We start from the raw sequence: 19,214 nt of genomic DNA on the forward strand, positions 1-19,214 counted from the left end.
TCACAGGCAGAGCTCGGGGTTGAATGTGTAGCTGTATCGTGCCCCTGGTTGGGCTTTTCCCTTTGATAAACAGTTCAAAGCAGTTTAAAAGTTAAATTCACACACTATACAATATTTACACGTGGGTACTTGAGCCCCAAGGTGAACAGCTCACCTCTACCACCACTGCTCGATGCTTGTCAAATACTTGCTTAAATGTAATCAAATGTTAGAGTTATGTAAAATGATTCATAATTGAGCTGCTCCCCCTTTGAGGAAGTTTGTGGTGCTCACTTCAGAGAAAACCAGCCGAGCCACACGGTCCACAGCCTGAAGAGAGAGATGCAGAAACTCTTTTTGTCAGTCATCATTTTCATATAGAGCCCCTGAACAGCCTCCCACAGGAGATCGTATCATGCACAAGTGATCAAATGTTTCCACGTTTCACCAAACAACGGCCTTTAACCAAACAAACCTGTCTGCATGAATCTGCCCTGTATCAGTGTACTGTAAATGTGTAAACACTGAAAAAAATGTTAACTTTTTCCTTTTAAAATGCCTTGACAAGACTTTGGTTCCATCATAAACCAAAGAATTAAGATTAAACGTGCTTAAAAATTATGATTCTGATTATTACTTGTATTGCTTATCATGTTGTCTGCGCTGTAATGGAGCAAAGGATCATGGGTTATGTAGTTCACTCCGTTGTTTTTTTTTAGCTATTACTGCACCAAAACAATGAATTTAAGCAAAGAGACTTGTTATTTGATTTATTGTGATGGCCCACAGTTTTATTGTGACACTTTTGACAATACAACATTACAATATTTCATTTATTGTTACATCCCTAATAAATATACTTGTATTTCTTTGGCACATACACCATTTATGACAATTTTGTTCAAACATGCAGTATTACCTCTTTGTGTAACTCAGTGTTTTATGTGTATTGTCCCTGATGAATAAACAGATAAACTAAACTAAACTTAACAGTTGAAGCTCTGTTCTGCACTTTTGTTCAATTTAGAGCAGGGGTGTCAAACATACGGCTCGGGGGCTGGATCCGGCTCTCCAAGACCTTTAGACCTTGGTAATTTTCTGCGGTGCTTAGCATAACAGCATCTTCAGCACCTCTGTGCGTGGCCCCTCCCACCAGAGCAGCACAAATGAAGACTTGTCTCTTTCCAAACGCTCTTAAAGGACGATCGTTTTGACTGTTGACCGTGACACCCTCATCAGCAAAATGTCAAAAATTTGCAAAGTAGATGCCGAGTGCATTTTACAAGAAAAAATTACTTATTCCTATTTGCATAAAGTTAATGTTAAAACATTGTGTTGAAATTGCATTTTTCTAGTTTCACGTTGTTCATAATATAATAGATTTGTGTTTCTCTGCACAAATATTTGAACTTATTGCTATTTTTGGGGTATATATGCCATGAGTTTTCTGATCCGGCCCCTTTGGGATCAAAGTAGGTTGGATATGGGACCCTGACCAAAATGAGATTGACACCCCTGGTAAAGGGTTAGTGAGTTCCTTAATTTATAATACTGATATGAAAATCTGACAGTCTAAATGTGAATGTGTGCTGTGGGATTGTACAGCTGTTCCTGGAGGTGCTTCTGGTGACTCTACTGCTGGTTTGTCTCTAAATAAATGTACTAACAAATGTACTACGTCTGGTGCAAGACTATTTATGCATTTGAATATTAGTTTAAGAGAATATAATTTACTAAAGCTTTCAAAGTTTAATCAGTTATTTCTATATTTCTAAGGTGAATTGTGTAACTTCCGGTGGAGGTTCCGTCAAATGTTTTTTATCGTGGAGATGTTGTTGCTTTGTCTGGAATGTTTCTCAGTATGGTATTAAATCTTTCTACTTTCATGGAGACCAAACCACACCAAGTTACAGGTCAGATCTGTGGAGAGGCGACCCCGCTCACAGTTATTATGCCTTATGTTTTTGAAGGTATTTTTGAGCTATAAAACCATCTGTAATTGAATAAATGTAAGGGAATATGTAAGAGAAGTTCACGGCATGATCTGGAAGGGCTGTCTGGGAGGGGATGTAGTGTCTGATGAATTAAAAACAATCAAAAACACATGGCTTTGGATGGTTCTGGATATTTTTTTGACATGTTCAAATTTTAGGTGGGGATCAAGGACCAGACCCAGATATTTGAATTCTCTTACAGATTGGTTCTGTATTGTTCTGTAAGTTGATTTGAAAATTTGGAGCAGAATTCATTTTGCTACCAAATCCATGTATCATTCATTCAGTCGTTAATCAAAATAAAACCAAAAATAAGAAAACGAAAAACTATTTTCTTCATTATTTGTCTCCAAAACCAAAATGAAAAAAAAGGATAACGATTTCTTTTTTTCAGTTTACGATTTTGTGTTTAAATGAATAATAGAAAAAATTGGTAACGGCCGTTTCCTGTTTCCATGACTTAAACTGAGATGTCTGAACCAGGACTAAATTAGGTCTAAACCAGGACTAAAACAGGACTAAAACAGGACTAAACCAGGACTTAAACAGGATTAAACCAGAATTTAACCAGGACTAAACCAGGACTAAACGGGTCTCTGTCCTGGTTTCAATCCCGGTCTCAGTCCTGATCCTGGTTCTAGTCTCAGTCCCGGTCTCAGTCCTGGTCTCAGTTCTGGTCGAAAACAAATTGTTACCCATTTTTTCATTTTGGTTTTGGAGACAAATAATGAATTCTACTGTCTTGGTGAATTTAGCAACTTATTTTTTCCGAATCACTGACTCACCTCGGCCACATACAGACAAAAGATGAGCAGCCTGGCCCTGCGTCTGTGCAGGTGCATCACGACCGCACCGTCTGCATAACACTCCATTCATCTGGACAGGACAGAGGTTAAGAGACTGAGGAGCAAGGAGCCGATTATGGGGCCCTGGGGAATACTCATGGTGACACAGATGAGCTACTGTTGCTGATGGGCAAAACTGGCCTTGAAGTCCAGTAATAAATGTCTATGAAGAATATCAGAGGTTGTTGAGCTGTAGTAGTGCAGGGTCGATGTAATCCTTCCTAAAGCATCAGTGAGTGCGTACACATGTGCTCAGGTATGCTGGTTATGATCGGGCTACTCGGCTACTGTGGCCTGTAGACACAGTGTCACCACTAATGCTGTACTGAGCACGTGCAAACTGAAGGATCAAGATTTTAAACAAGGGAATGATACTGAAAGATGATCATTGTTCTTTTATTAATCCTCTCAGTTGGGATGGCGCTGGGGGAAATGAACTAGTTGCTGCATGTGACAGAAACTATGTTGTGGCTTTTACGAGTTTTTGCAGAAAGTGCAGCAAACAGAAACAGAGAGATGGAGAGAGAGACAGAGAGAGATAGAAGACAGATAGCGAGAGCAAAGAGCAAAGAGCTTCGTCATAGTTTCATCAGAAAAACAGTTCTCCTTAAGCCGGAGCCTGTTTTATGTAGCACTGTCAGGAGGAGTTTCACCAGCATCTCATGTTCAAACATGGCTCAGGACGTCTGTTGTTGCTGTGTCTTTGTTAACTCACACCTGCTGCTCTACTCTAACTGAAAAGATGTGTCTTGCCCAATCACACAAATATTTAAGAGTTTTCAAAAGAAGTGCATGTGGACAAAGTGGCATATGCAGACGATTCAGATGATCCTGGTTCACTGTAAAAACGTGCAGTGAGAATCACAAAAAAAAAGTGCAGTGCAGTTTAAAGTGCAGGAGCTGTATGTGGGTTTTCACACTCCGGTTGAGTGTTTTCACATTAGGCTTATATCTGCTGTAGACTGCAGTTTAACCGTCTACCATGTAAAATGTATCTATGTCTTTGTGGCTGTATATGTGGCCATATTTGGTATTTGGTGTTTTCCTTCCTGAGCACATCCTGTCAGCACTTGTCAGAAAATGAGCTGAGTGAGGATGGGGTCGGTTATAGCCGAGCCTCTCTGTGTGAAGAGCACCCCACTGAGCCCAGAGCAGCTTTAAACTCAAACATGTTTACACACTTTTATGTTTATAATGCTATCAAATATTATTTTGCATTCAGTAGCTCCTGACAGTCTATTTATTTTTTAGTCACACAATTTTGTAATCAAAGACAGAAAGCACTACTTTTAATGCATAATTAATAAATTACATTTTTATAGTACTTTCTGTTAGTGAACCAGAAAAAAAAAAACATATTTATAGTATTAGTTTTAGTATTAGTATAGTGATTACAAATATTCCATAAAGCAGCTCTGCTCGGTGTTCATCTGCTCCTCAGACGTAGGAACATTTGACCCATTATGAGACAGAGCCAAAAACATAATACATTCAGAAAGGCCTTTTTACATTCACTCAGTCAGTCCCTCTGTGTTCATGTGCTCATCCTGTGCTCAGACTTGGTTTCCCCAGGGCAGATGATGGTTTCTTCGGGCAGGTGATCATCTCTTCGGGCAGGTGATCATCTCTGAGAGCAGGTGATCATCTCTGAGGGCAGGTGATCATCTCTGAGGGCAGGTGATCATCTCTGAGGGCAGGTGATCATCTCTGAGGGCAGGTGATCATCTCTGAGGGCAGGTGATCATCTCTGAGGGCAGGTGATCATCTCTGAGGGCAGGTGATCACCTCTGAGGGCAGGTGATCACCTCTGAGAGCAGGTGATCATCTCTGAGGGCAGGTGATCACCTCTGAGGGCAGGTGATCATCTCTGAGGGCAGGTGATCACCTCTGAGGGCAGGTAATCATCTCTTAGGGCAGGTATCTGATGGTGGCGTACTGAGCGTTATTGTCTACATCCAGGACTCGAGTAGGTCTTTGGGGGAAGTCCAGGACGCTGTAGATCAGAGAAGAACCAGAAGGACCAGGGGGATCAACGCAAGAGGAGCCAGAGGGACCAGGGGTAACACATGCACCAACAGACGGTACTCTGTCCTACAGCCGGGCACAGAAGACACAACTGTCATTACTTTTTGAAAATTGTTGCATGACTGTATTAAGTGGGTAACAGAAGATTTAAAAAGTAATATTTCTGCAGTAGTCCATTTAGCTGTGTACTTACATGCACTGTGGGGATAGAGCGGTCCTCAATCTGTTCTTTTAATTCTATTAAAAAATAAATAAAAAATGTGTAAAATATCGACCTGAAGTGAATCATTTCAACAACAACAAAACCAGAAAAAGAGAAAATATATTCTCTTCCATATTTTCTTGTTTCACATTTGAATGTTAATTGTTTCAGACCAGAAAGCTAAATTAATTGAGTTAATTTAAATGTAATGCATTTTTTTAAAACTTATTTTTATTACTTATTAACTTATTGCAAGCCACATAGCAGTAAAAATACAATACAAGTAAAATGACAATAAAGTTACTGTGTAGATGCAGTCAAACATATTGTCTCCTCATTTACCATTCATAATATGCACTACACATACACTATATCATAACAGAAAAAATCCTACAAAAGACAGTCGTCCATTTGAAATACAGGCCTGAACTGAAGACCATTTGTCCATGAATATATCTGTCTTCATTTGTAACCTTGTAGTTATTTGTTCCACATTCTTTATTTTACTTTTCCACTGGGTCATTGTGGGGGACAGCGGCCTGAGACAGACGACCGTTATCTTTTTTTTTTTTTTTGGCAATTAAGAGTAAAATTTTCAGCAAATGAAAATTACTATTTGCTCTTATGTCATTTGGTAAATTTCCCAACAGCACAACGGACGGCTCTAATATAATTTTGATCCCCAAACACTTTTCAGTTTCGCAGTGCACGTCCCTCTAAAATGTTGCCAGTTTAGGACAGTTCCAGAATATATTGTAATGATCCTCCACGAGACCGCAGCCCCTCCGACGTTTATCTGAGGTTCCACCAAACTGACATGTAATAAAAGGAGTTCTAAAGAATCTAATTTTAGTTTTTCATTCAAACTCTCTTAGTACTGGGCTGTTTATAATTTTGTATCCCTCCTGAACTGTCAGTTCTCAATCCTCATCCTTAATTATTGTGTTCATTTCTCCTGTAATGTATTTTATTTTTATTTTTTTGTCTTATTTTTATTGTCTTTTGTCTTAGATCAATGATCCCCTTGAAAATGAGATTACACATGTTGAAGGGTCGTTGATCTTAACAAACAAATGTGATATATGTGTGTTGAGAGGCGAACGCTCACTGTAAGAATCCAGGTGTTTCAAGATATTTCAGAGCAGCAAAAACACCAATAACTGAATAAATGCACGATGGACCATCAGTGACATCAATGACCTGGAAAAGATTACTCTATAAATATGTCTAACATTACTCTTACTCCATTCTAGGCTACTTTCCATATTTTACGCAATAGAAACCTCACAGAATATCGACTGAAACTGGCTTCAATAATAACTTGACAGTTTTATTCTCTTCACACTCTCTTACACATTATTTAAATGAGCTCTCCTCTCACTGTTGTGTTGTTGTGCTCAGGAGCAGGAGTGGTTTCTGGTTTTGGGGGTGCCCCATTTCCGAGCAGAGCAGAAATAAAGCTGAGTGAAAGTTCATGTGTCAGAAGAAAAAAACTGGTCTTTTTCCACCTCTATGTGAACTGACACTGTGCACATGCTCTGAATCATCCTTTGGCTTCTAAAAAAAAAAGTGCTGAATTTCAGTTTTGTTTGAACATTTCTGTAAACCTAAACACTGGGGTTGAGTAATTCCTGTCAGCGTCTCTCAGTGGAAACAGTTTGAGGCTGGGTTGCTGGTTCAATTCCACGTGCTGATGGACCTGTGCTGTATTTTGCATTTCTCTTCTAAACAAAGCAATCTGGGTATTAGGTCAACCACCCCTCCATATTCTGTACTTTGCACTGGCAATACTTGTTTCATATTTACTTGGGGAAACTATTGTGAGACTATTGTTTAAACTCCATCAGTATTCATCAAAAAAACAGCTACAAGAATTATTCATAAAGTCGGATATCGGGGGTCACAAAAATTCACTTTTGCTACAATCAAAACTGTTAAAACAATATGACCAGATGTTCAGTTAGTAATATGTAACAATATCCAAATCTCTCAGGACAAAATTTTCACGATGTACATGTCACGGTTCGATATTTATTGCGATAATCTGTGGCAGCTAACAAAACGGACAAGACTTAATCCAAAGAACTAAGACTTAAAACTGTTATTTCTTCATGTAGTCTGCACTGAAACAGAGCAAAAGATCATGGTCTATGTAGTTCCCTCTGTTTTTCTTAGTTATTACTGCACCATAACTATTCATTTAAGTCAGGCATGTCCAAACTATGACCCGTGGGCCAAATGCAGCCCTGAGACAAATTTTTCTTGGCCCTCAGGCTTCCAGGTGAATTGGCCCAAATAACCTTGCATTAATTAAAAATTTACTTTCTACTGCAAAGTTTTTGAAACCCTACCTTGATAAAGTGAATATTTAATATTCAGTGTGTGGCTTTAAGAATCTTAGTATGAATAAAGAGTGATGGCTCATTCTAACGTGTTAACATTTCAGTTATTCGCTGTACTGAGCTCCAGTCTACAGCCCTCGATCGGCCCTCTGCTTTGTCTGTGTTTACATATGTGGCCCTTGATGAAAAAAATTTGGACACCCCTGATTTAAGTGAAGAGACTTGTACTTCAATGTATTGTGATGGTCCATGATATTATTGTGAGACTTTTGATGATATAATATCACAATATTTCAGTTATTGTTACATCCTTAATTACTATACATTATTAGATATTACATTACATTATTGGCACATACGACATTTATGACATCAACCGAGACCTTTGACTATATGATATTACGATATTTCAGTTATTGTTACATAAAGGGCAAATCATGTTTAAAGTAAGAAAAACTTGCCACCACACAATCTTCAAAATATCTTTAGATACAGACAAGGGGTTTATCCAATCCAACTTTATTTGTGTAGCGCATTTTACCAACACAAAGTCCCCAAAGTGCTGCACAATATAAATGAACACATTCATTAAAATAAAGTCAATAAAAAAACATTAAAAATACTAAAATTAGCAAATAGAAAAATAGCAAATAACATTTTTAAATAGAATACAGTCAGAGAAGCACAAAATTCTCACACCATGTTAAAAGCCAGTGAGTAAAAGTGTGTTTTTAGTGTGTTTTAGAGTGTGTCTCTCTACTGTCTGAGAGGTGACATAAACCCAGAATACACACAACGAGAAAAAGTCTGAGTATTGGTATGCGGGTTAAAGGGACAGTTCAGAATTTTGGACATAGGGCCTCATTTCCTAGTGAGTCAAAGTGTTGGGGACGTGTGGAGACACTTTTTAAAATATTCCATCCAGTCCTTATATTGGCAGAGGTCACTGGTGCTAGGCTAGTGCATGTCAATGGCCATAGTTATCCTGCCACTAAAAACAGTCTTACCCACTCCACAAAACACCCGAAGCAAAACTATTATTACACCAGACTCAATGTAAATGTCTGTGTTGATAGAATAATGTTTGAAATAAAACTAACCCTGCACTGCATGAATCATCGCATGTTGAGGGACTATTTTCTCATATATCAGTCTTTCTATCAGGAAGTAAAAGTCACTGCAGCTGCTCAGACATAAATCCTTCAAATGCAAGGTTGGTTTTACTTCTAAAATGATTCTATCAACACAGACATTCACATCGACAGTCTGGGGTAATAATAGATTTGCTTCGGGTGTTTTGTGGAGTGGACTGTTTTTAGTGGCAGGCTAACTATGGCCATTGAGATCCACTAGCCTAGCACCAGTGACCTCTGCAAATACAAGGACTGGATGGAATATTTCAAAAAGTGTCTCCACACATCTCCAACACTCTGGCTCACTAGGAAATGAGGTCCTGTGTCCAAAATTCTGGACTGTCCCTTTAAGCTGTGAAACAATTCAAAGGATTCATTATTTTAAAACACTATTCAAACAGGAGGTCTTCAACGGCTACAGGCTCGAGGAAGGGCAATAATTACACTTGAGGTGAGCAGTATCGAAATGTTGTATGTCAAATGGATTTGAAAGTGTAAAGAAAAAAATAAAAAGTCAAAAATAATCAATGAATAATGAATGTATATATAATTTTGCATAGCACTTAACAGTAACAAATAGTTTATATGTGATTATCTGCAGTAATCGTGTGCAACAGTCAACACGTGCTTTACAGCTGATCATCAACATGCTCTGGGGGTGTGATGCTAACTGAAGCACTGCTCTGTCTGAGGCTTTGTTAGACTTTAATCTGAGCAGTAATTTAACACAGTCTGACCAGAAAGACTTGATTTAGTTGGAACTAGAACAGGTGAGCCAATTTGTGCTGTTAATCAAACCTCTCACACATAAAATGACAGTTAGTTACACTCACTTGTATCTCCTAAACAGGATCATAAATGTTCGTTGTTTTTTTTTTGTTTTGTTTTTTTTTGAGTTTACAGGCTATATTAAAATGTTTCTGGAGAGTGTTTGCTAATGCGTGCACTATGTCTCCATGTTAACTTCTGAATATTCTGTCATACAGTCACATGTAGAACACCCCCAGCGTGATGGACTATTTGCCTGACCAGCTAGTCTCTTCTAGCCTGATTCATCAGCCGGTTTCACTTCGTAGAAACCATCTGACCGCTCAGAATTCATTCACTCGACAGTAGGTGGGTACTTTTTTAAATTTAAGCAATTGTTGCTATTTGGTTGTGATGTATGTAATGCATCACTAACAGTGATATTAAGCTTTTCCCAAATGTCATAGGAAGAAGGGCAATAACGTCTTTCGCCTTGATAAAATTCACCAAACATTCTCTTTGTTCCGGCTTTAAATCCTCAATCTCGGGAATCGTTGCCAACACAGAATGTATGGCTCTTTGGTGATTGGCTGGTGCCCAAACTCACACTTCCAAGGTTCTTGCAAACCGTCTATTGGATTTGGATTTCTAACCTAGTTGCTGGAGAGAAATGAAATTGAGCGGAGGCACTAGGTGGTAAAAGCCTGGCTAAGTCTCTTCTACATTCTGTCTATATCCAAAAGGGACTGGGACTGGACCACAGAGGGTGAAAAACTACAGTCACCAATTTGTATCATGTGTTTCAAATGCAAAAAACATCTCTCAAAAATTCTCGTGACATTCAGAACAAAATATTTAACTCCTTTTACCTAAAATAAGTAATAGTTTGGTGCTTTGATTGTTGATTCTGTAAACAATCTGCATTATTTCTGTCTCTCTGATTGATTAATATGCCTTTCAGTTTTTTTCTTTTTTAATTCTAGGTATTTTTTCACAGTTGTATACTGTGTACTGTCATTTGACGTATGTTATGTATGTCAATATACGGAAGCCGAGAGGGGTCACAACAAACGCAAACGCCGCAACAAATCCAAATGCGACAACACAACAAAAAGCCACAACAAACCAAAAAAAGCCACAACGGAAATGATCGCGGGACTTAATTTTAATGCAAATGCCGCAACAAATACAAACGCCACAACACAAATGCAAACGCTGCAACACATTAAAAAGCCATAACACATTAAAAAGCCACAACACATCAAAAAGCCACAACGGAAGTGACGGCGGGACTCTATTTTCCGACGGACCGATCAAGCGGCCAGTGAAGAAGAAGAACTACAACGTAAAAAGTAAAGGAACAGAGAAGTTGGAAACGTAAGTAAAAGTCATTTATTGTTTTATCATTATTCGTTTCACATTGTAGTTCTTCTTCGTCACTTGATAGAGTCCCGCCATCACAATAGAGTCCCGCCATCACTTCCATTGTGGCTTTTTAATGTGTTGCAGCATTTGCATTTGTGTTGTGGCGTTTGCATTAAAATAGAGTCCTGCGGTCACTTCCGTTGTGGCTTTTTTCGGTGTGTTGTGGCTTTTTCTTGTGTTGTCGCATTTGTTTTTGTTTTGCGGCATTTGCGTTTGTTGTGACCCCTCTCGACTTCCGGATCAATATATGTGAAAAAACATGAAAAAATATTAGAGCTTAGAGAATGGGGTCAGTCACTCCCTCTAGAATCAGGGAAACAGGACACGGCTCCAGATCCACTCGTCTTTGTAAAGTTTTGTCAAAGCGTGTGCTTCTGGCTAGACAGGTAAATGGGCTAACGTCTATGTGATGTTTCGTGTCTTCTTCTGTGTTTTTACCTTTGCTCTTTAGGATGCACCAGGACACAGTGAAGAGAGCACCGGCCAACAGCAGCAGAGGACCCAGCACAGCTCCGGTGAGGACGGAGGACGACAGGCCCTGAGACAAACCCTTGTCAAGGGAGACAGACGTGGGAGAGGACGACGAGGAGGTGCCGGGGGGAGCTGAGGGGCAGACACAAACAGAGGAGACTATAAACCGTTTGAAGAAGTGGACTAAACAAGTGCTCAAGTCAAATGAAGCTCAGGAGGCTAGCAGTTACAGGGGAGAAATAAAAACACCAGGATTGTGTAGAGCTGGTTAATACAAACATTTTTAAGACCAAAATGAAGAGGCTCACATCAGTAGTTACACAGAGAGAGGGGAGACAGTATTCCAGCGTAAGTCAATTGGAACCAGAGTCAGAAGGAGCCAGAAGTGCCCTGTTATAGAAATCTTTACATAATCTCTTTACATAATCTGTACATTAATCAGCGTAAGACAACATCTTTATTTTGTATTTTTGTTGAAATCATGTTTAAAATATCAGAAAAAAATGTTTCTTGTGTGTAAATTGTGCTGAAGTTTTGAATAAAATTCTCTCACTATGATGTCTTCAGTGTCATTTCCGGTCATTTTCAACATGTTTTTCAACTTTTCTTCACAAATTACTACTTGATTGGTGTAAAACTTTAAATTATAACTACAGCAGGTATTATCTAAATAAATAAAGTAAAATGAGAGAATGTTCCAAACCTGTCATACGCACTTTAATAATATTTGTATTATATAGGCAGCTGGCCCGTTGACAAACATTTTGGGGACCCTGAGCAAAGAGTCTCATATGGGCCCCCCTCTAATACAAACAAGTGCAATCAGAGATATCAACTTGGTCCCCCAAGAGGCATCAGTGGCAGTTCATCACCACAGAAGCAGTTTATGAGGAGTCCAGCCCATATTACATGATCATTATATCCACAATGCAATGTGTATCTGTACAGGCCCATGAACATTTGTGTGATACTAGTCACACATGAGAATGTCTGTGTTTACTAGTGTGTAATTAAAATGTCATTTTTCATGAGTTGTGTGTATGTTAGTTGTGTGAAATCAGTGTGTTGTGTATCACCAGAAAAACAAGAAATGGAAATTATTTTCATTTAAATTTGAATTTTAACAGCTACACTGAAAGAGAAATGAACTCTTATAATTAGTGATTATCTGGAAAACTATTAATATTCGACTATACAAATGCATCGAATTATAAATAGATAATAATTTTTTGAGACACTCCCGTTGCTTGAGCGCAATCCTTCGTGGAGTTATGACCAAAAACGTGACCATGACCTTCAAATGACCTTGACCGATTTGAACCTGTAACATCCAGTGTACCCTGGTTATGTGTGGGCCAACTTGTGTGATGATTGGATGAATATTTTAGCCCCCAGATGGTTCAGAAATTGCTGAAATTGCCCAATCCTTTATAATAGTGTGACCTTTGAATTGCCCTATGTGACCTCAAATTACCTTGGATCGTCACCAAACTTTTTTTTTTGCCATCGGGCATAGGGGCTTGACCCACGTACCAAATTTGGTGACAATTGGTCCATAAATGGCGGAATTATCGCAGGTGGACAGACACAAAGACACACACACAGGGTGAATACAAAACCTGATCAAGCCTTTGATGACCAGGTAATTAATAGGAAGACGGTCCAATTTTGGGCCCCTAAAACCCTGGGGCCCGGGACAACAGACTCGTTTGCCCTTCCCTGTCGACTCCCTCGACAGACAATGTAATGGTGACTTACGTGCTGTGGTCTGGCTCTCCTCCATCACCTGCAGCTGGACTCTGTTACTCTCTGGACGGGGGGCCTTTACTGTGTACAGCGCAGTGTAGTACACACGACTGTCCTCCAGGGTCAGGTTAGACAGGTGATATAACACTGTGGCACTGCAATATTACAGACAAAGTGCTGTTATTTCAGAATAATATTAGTAGAAGTACAAAGTAATGCGTTTAAAGTGCCCATATTACGTTGTTTTCTGATCTATCTTCTGATCCACATGACCTTGTGATGTCATGTGGAAATACAGAATATTTCAGCACTGGAACTGACGATGTCTACTGAACTAAAGGTAAAAACTAGCTGTTAACTTGTAAACTACTGCTTCATGACATCACGAGGTGGAACAGAGCATTTTGCGCTTGGGAGAAAGGATTACTTATGTGTGAATAAAACTAAAGAGAACTCCAGTTCTGTTTTTGAGGAGGTAACAGTATCATAACATGCCTTAAAGATCATAAGAATCCATTTTGTGTAGTAATATTACGCTACACAAGGAGAAGTACAACGTAAAATGTTAAAGGTCTTTTTTTTTATTATACATGAAAGCAAAACCAAAAAATTATGTAATAAGTAATTTTTAAAAAACACTCAAGTAAGAGTAGGGGAACAATAACTGTCAGGACGTAACATCTGATTCATAATTTAGTTAGATGAATAATGAACAATATCTGGTAAGAAGCAATCCGTCATGTTCAAATCATTTCAGAATGTGGCTCCCAAATTATGGGATGCCCTCCATGAGGCAGACTCTACTGACTCTTAAAATTCAGCTCAAGACACTGACATTTAGTCAGTCTTTTGGTTGACTGTGTCTATAATTCCTCTGTTCGTGTACATGTTGCTTAGTGCACTCTGGGAATCACTCTGTGATTTTTTTTGTCTCTGAAAGGTGCTCTATAAATAAAGTCTTATTTTTGTAAAGGAGCTGTACCTGATTTTTACTGTCTTGAAAACATGAAAAACAGAGTTAGTTCATTTGAAAAGTTTCCTGTGATCTAAAGTTACTCCTCACTTACCTTATGCCGTCAGATCATCCTAATCATTCACTCTGACAAGTTTATAAACACTTTCACAACATGGAGAGTCTAGAACAGATCAGAACGGTACAGCTAACAATGACTAGCATGCTAACGTGCACTTCCAGCAGTAAAAAACAACAAAACGACAACTTTCCAATTAGACTTAAACAGCAGACATGCGGACCCCAAGAGCAGCTTATACACCACATCAGCCTCACTTGTGGTTGTGGACGGTGAAGGCGCTGGGGCAGGAGGAGGCCTGGCATTGCGCCATCTTCTGGTGTTCTCCGTAGTACAGACCGACGTCAGTGAGTTCGTGAGCGTAGCTGCTGTTGAACCTGAAGGTGAGCGTGATGTTGGAGCCCACCGTCCCATTGACCACCTCTGTGCTGCACAAGACTGGAGCTGCTGCAACAGGGACACAAGGAAAAAGGAACGTACCGTAATATTCAGTCAAATAAAGATCGTAATTTGAGTTGAACCAGTTTTCAGATCACAGAGGCTTCAGTTTTTCAGCAGACTGTCCTTTTTTTTGTTTTTTTAAACAACTTTTTTTGTACCATTTCTGGTGGAGGGTCTGCCAAATGCTTTTCACCATGGAAATGTTATTGCTTTATCTGGAAGTTTCGCAGTATAGTATTAAATCTTTCTCAAACCAGAACAAAGTTACAGGTCAGATCTGTGGAGAAGCAATCCCCGCTCTTTTGGTTGGGGGTCTATCACCTGCTTGTTTCCATGGAGATGTCATTGCTCCGCTTAGAATGTTCCACAGTGTGACATTACACATCATCACATTTATTCTATTACAGGTGGTTTTATGGCTCAAAAATACCTAGAAAATACCTCGGTGAGCGGGGTCGCCTCTCCACAGATCTGACCTGGAACTTGGTCTGGTTTGGTCTTCATCATGAAAACAGTAGCTCAGTTGGTAGTTGGCAGTTCAAATCCTGCTCTCAACATAAAAATGCCATACTGTGGAACATCCCAGACAGAGCAATAACATCTCCATGGAGACAAGAGTCTGACAGACCCTCCACCAGAAAAGTTACACAATGCACCATACAGATTTAAATCCTCATTTAAAGAAAAAAATAAAAATAAGAGTGAAACTTGTGATTGATCAATACACAAATCAAACTGTGAATAAATTGAAAAAATAAAAAATGAACAGCAGTATTTTAGAACTCCATTTTCCCCAGGGTCAGATTTTTCAGAGGACCATGGAGGTGCACGACGCATTAACACTTTTAACACTTTCATCTGTTTCAATCAGTGGTGGAAGATATACTCAATTTGTTACTTAAGTAAAAGTACAGATACCAGAGCAAAAAAATACTCAAGTAAAAGTAAAAGTATCACATGGAAAAATCTACTTACATGTGCATTGTCTAAGTTTTTCAGCTGAGAGTCCGTCAAATGCTTGTCTTCATGGAAATGTTTTTGCTTTGGTTAGAATGTTCCACAGTATAGATTAAATCTGTCTGTCACGAGGGAGACAAGCAGGTCACAGCACTACGCTCCATTACAAATCAGATCTATGGAGAGACGCCCCTATTCACAGAAGAAATTAATGTACATTCCAGGCAAAGCATTAACATCTCCATGGAGACGACCAGGTGACAGTCCCTCCACCAGAACATTTGTGCCATGCACCTTTAAAGTATTAAAGTACCTGCTTAAAAATTTACTTCAAGACTAAAAAGTAAAAATATTTAATACATATTTTCAGATCTGATCAAATTTTAAATTTGATTGTGATAAAAATTTGTTTTGAATTTTGTTCAACAGAAACACCTGAATCGATTTGTAGCTGCTTTTATTTGTTTTGTTTTTTTTCTTCTCAAACTAAAATAAATAAATAAATATTTAAATAAAAAAAATAAACCCTCGGCCTTTTCAGTAGATCTCACACAATGATAAAAAAATACTTTTACTTTTCAGTCTAGTTTAAAAAAAATGTAGTGGAGTAGAAAGTAGAGATAACTGCTTTCAAATGTAGTGAAGCAAAAGTAAAATGATCCAGTTTAAAATATACTTAAGTCAATTACAGATACCTACAGTACATTTTAACTTAAATACAGTACTTTACTACTTTTACTTTGTCACTTTCCACCAATGGTTTCAACAGTAACTGTTATATTACATTTGGGTGAAAAATAAATGTCAAATTTTTCACAAATTTACCAATATTGAACCAATATTAAACCAGGACTAGACTTGTACCAGCTGGGTCTGAACTGAGATGAACCCAGAATAAGGACCAAACCAGGACCAAACCAGGACCAAACCAGGACCAAACCAGGACCAAACCAGGACTAAACCAGGACCAAACCAGGACCAAACCAGGACCAAACCAGGACCAAACCAGGACCAAACCAGGACCAAACCAGGACTAAACCAGGACCAAACCAGGACTAAACCAGGACCAAACCAGGACTAAACCAGGGCTAAACAGGACTAAACAGGACTAAAGCAGGACCTGTCACAGTAACACATTTTGAAGCGCCATTGATGAAGTAAATACAGACAATAATCGATAATATTGAAACCAAACCATAAAACAGAATTATCCACAAAGACAAATATATTCTAAATGTACAATATTGTTAAAACTGCAATAAATAAATAACAAAATACAACACTTAAGGAGTTAATTTGTGTGTATAATGAGTCAGAGAAGTTCATAATTCAACTTTTTACAATTAAAATCTCAACATAGAACAGAAAAGTAGCCAAACTTTTTCCACTAGTACAAAGAAAAAGTACAAATGATAAATATTAACTCTCAAAAATGATTGTTAAAGGTGCACTGTGTAACTTTTCGGTTGTTCCGTCTCCGGCTTGTTTCTATGGATGGATGTGTCATAGCTCTGCCTGGAATGTTCCACAGTGTGACATTAAACAGCTCTACTTTACATTTATTCAATTCCAGGTGGGTTTATAGCTCTCCACAGATCTGACCTGTAACTTGGTCTGGTTTAGTCTCCGTAATGATAAAAAGTTTGAACACCATAGTTTGAAACATTCCAGACAAAGCAATAGCATCTCCATGGAGACGAAATTTTGAGGGACCCTGCACTAGAAAAGTTACACATTGTACCTTTAAGTCGATATAGTAATTATCGTAACAGGCTAGAATGAAAACAGAAACTAAACCAATAAAAAGTATATTTGAAAGTTGCGTCAAGACCCGGATTCGATCATCTGGAGGGCCCGATCCGGTCCCGGGGCCTCACGTTGAACAGACCTGCTTTAGAATAACAGAAAATGATAAACCTTACCTGACAGAAGCGTCGCCATGGCAAAGACGTGAACGACCCCGAGGTGTTTGGATCTGGTCATCTCCATGGCGATGGTTCTACTGAAGGTCCCCGCTCTGCTCAGACAGTAGCAGCTGAACAGGAACTGAGGAGGAGGACCTACTCTACCGCCTCCAGGTTCTCGAAGGGCGCCTCCTGCAGACCACTTCAAACACAGTGGGAGGCTCTGGGGAAGATTTCGTTTTACTCATCAATGGGTTTCCTTCTGTGATTCACTGTATGAGTATTTATAGGCCTGTGGAGCTTGTGATGGTTGGTTGGTTCTGTACAGCTGCTTTGCTTGGTGTAAATTCTGCTTTGTTTCTATTGTTTTGACTCATTTCCTGTACATATTTGATCACACTTTTGGTTATTTCTGTTCATTAATGCTCCAAGATTACACAAAATAGATTCTTGTGAGCTTCAAGTCGTGTTATAATGTTGTTTCCTTCTCAAAAACAGACCTGGAGTTGTGTTTTGTTTTAGTCACACATGTTTGAGTAAGTCTCTATTATTAGTCTGTCTACCTCTCCAAAGCTCAAAATGCTCTGTTCCAACTTGTGATGTCATGTAGTGGTAGTTTTCAAGTTAACAGCTACATTTTACCTTTATTTTTACTTTGCTCATCAATTACTAGAGACGAGTGTGTTGGAGGAGAGGGAGCAGCCCAAGAACAGAGAGAAAAATCACGCACACCGTCTTACTTGCAAATTGTGAGATTTATTAGGACAAACCGTGCAACGTTTTGGCACTAGGCCTTCGTCAGGCAAACAGAACAAAAGCTCAGGTGGCCGTCTTAAATAGGGTGTGGCAAGCACCCAAGGGTGACAGGCCGTAAAGAAACAGCGTAATATACAATATAATCAGTGTTGGGAAGGTTACTTTTAAAATGTATTCCCCTACAGATTACAGATTACATACAACAGAATGTAGTTTGTAACGTAATCCATTAAATTACTTAAAGTGAGTAATGTAACCTGAATACTTTGGATTACTTGAATTGCTGTAGAGAAGCAAAGACGAGGAAATCTTCACGTAAGAAGTTCTGTCTGCTAAAAGAAAATAAAAAGCCCAGACTTTCCTTAACCATATAAAAATATTATTAATAGAAGACGAGGAGACACAGTCCACATGGCATGGTTAAATCCTGTTAAAGCCTATTTTAGTCCTGTTTTAGACCTGGTTTAGATCTAGTTTAGACCTGGTTTTGTCCTGGTTTAGACCTGGTTTTAGACCTGGTTTAGACCTGGTTTTAGACCTGGTTTAGACCTGGTTTAGACCTGGTTTTAGTCCTGGTTTAGACCTGGTTTTAGACCTGGTTTAGACCTGGTTTTAGTCCTGGTTTAGTTTAGACCTGGATTCAGTCCTGGTTCAATCCCGATTTTGTCCTGGTTTAGTGTCCGGCAATGAGTGGAATTACCAAAAAAAAAAAAAAGGGATATAGTCCAAAATGTCAAAACAGGAAAATAACCGCTGTGTAATCCATTTATTTCAACAAAGTAACTGTAATCCAATTACCACTCACTGAAACAGTAACTGTAACTGAATACAGTTAGTCATAATTTGTACTCTGATTATGTAACTCTGGTACATGTAATCTGTTACTTCCCAACACTGAATATAGTAATATAATAATAGTATAATAGAAAAATAATAGAAAAATAAGAAAAATATAAAATGTTTTTCTATTATTATTCTATGTTTTTTCTATTAACGATTAATATTTCATTATTATTATGATTACACTGGATGTTGATTGGGGTTTTGGGTACACTGTTCCTTGGGTGCTTGCCACACCCTATTTCAGACGCCCACCTAAGCATTCATTCTGTTTGCCTAAGGCCTAGTGCCGAAACGTTGCGCGGTTTGTCCTAATAAAACTCACAATTTGCAAGTAAGACGGTGTGCGGGATTTTTCTCTATGACCTTTCATTTT

General features: G+C 38.7%; 1 protein-coding gene across 2 annotated transcripts; it reads right to left on the minus strand.

Annotated features, from left to right (window-relative positions):
- Nucleotides 1–4,322: 4,322 nt before the first annotated feature.
- LOC110168002 (uncharacterized) lies at nt 4,323–17,379 on the minus strand. 2 transcript variants are annotated; one of them, XM_020933417.2, is made up of 6 exons: nt 17,261–17,379; nt 14,198–14,387; nt 12,922–13,064; nt 11,131–11,295; nt 5,037–5,080; nt 4,323–4,909 (listed from the first exon to the last, which is right to left on the minus strand). In XM_020933417.2, exons 1-6 carry the CDS (start codon nt 17,325–17,327, stop codon nt 4,727–4,729), a joined length of 792 nt encoding a protein of 263 aa, XP_020789076.2. In that variant the 5' UTR covers nt 17,328–17,379; the 3' UTR covers nt 4,323–4,726. The 2 variants fall into 2 exon arrangements, with proteins under 2 accessions (XP_020789076.2, XP_020789077.2); XM_020933418.2 differs by having other exon boundaries at nt 14,198–14,384; nt 17,261–17,348.
- Nucleotides 17,380–19,214: the final 1,835 nt, after the last annotated feature.

Source organism: Boleophthalmus pectinirostris, unplaced genomic scaffold (genome assembly GCF_026225935.1).
Source record: "Boleophthalmus pectinirostris isolate CB_2022bp ecotype Guang Dong unplaced genomic scaffold, ASM2622593v1 HiC_scaffold_7, whole genome shotgun sequence".
In the NCBI taxonomy this organism is placed as follows: Eukaryota; Metazoa; Chordata; class Actinopteri; order Gobiiformes; family Gobiidae; genus Boleophthalmus; species Boleophthalmus pectinirostris.

Coding starts and splice junctions, on each gene's coding strand:
- LOC110168002 (XM_020933417.2), bottom strand. CDS start 17,327: ATGGAGATGACCAGATCCAAACACCTCGGGGTCGTTCACGTCTTTGCC. Junction 11,296..12,921: donor GGAGAGCCAGACCACAGCAC/GTAAGTCACCAT, acceptor TCTGCCCCTCAG/CTCCCCCCGGCACCTCCTCG. Junction 4,910..5,036: donor GCTCTATCCCCACAGTGCAT/GTAAGTACACAG, acceptor GCCCGGCTGTAG/GACAGAGTACCGTCTGTTGG.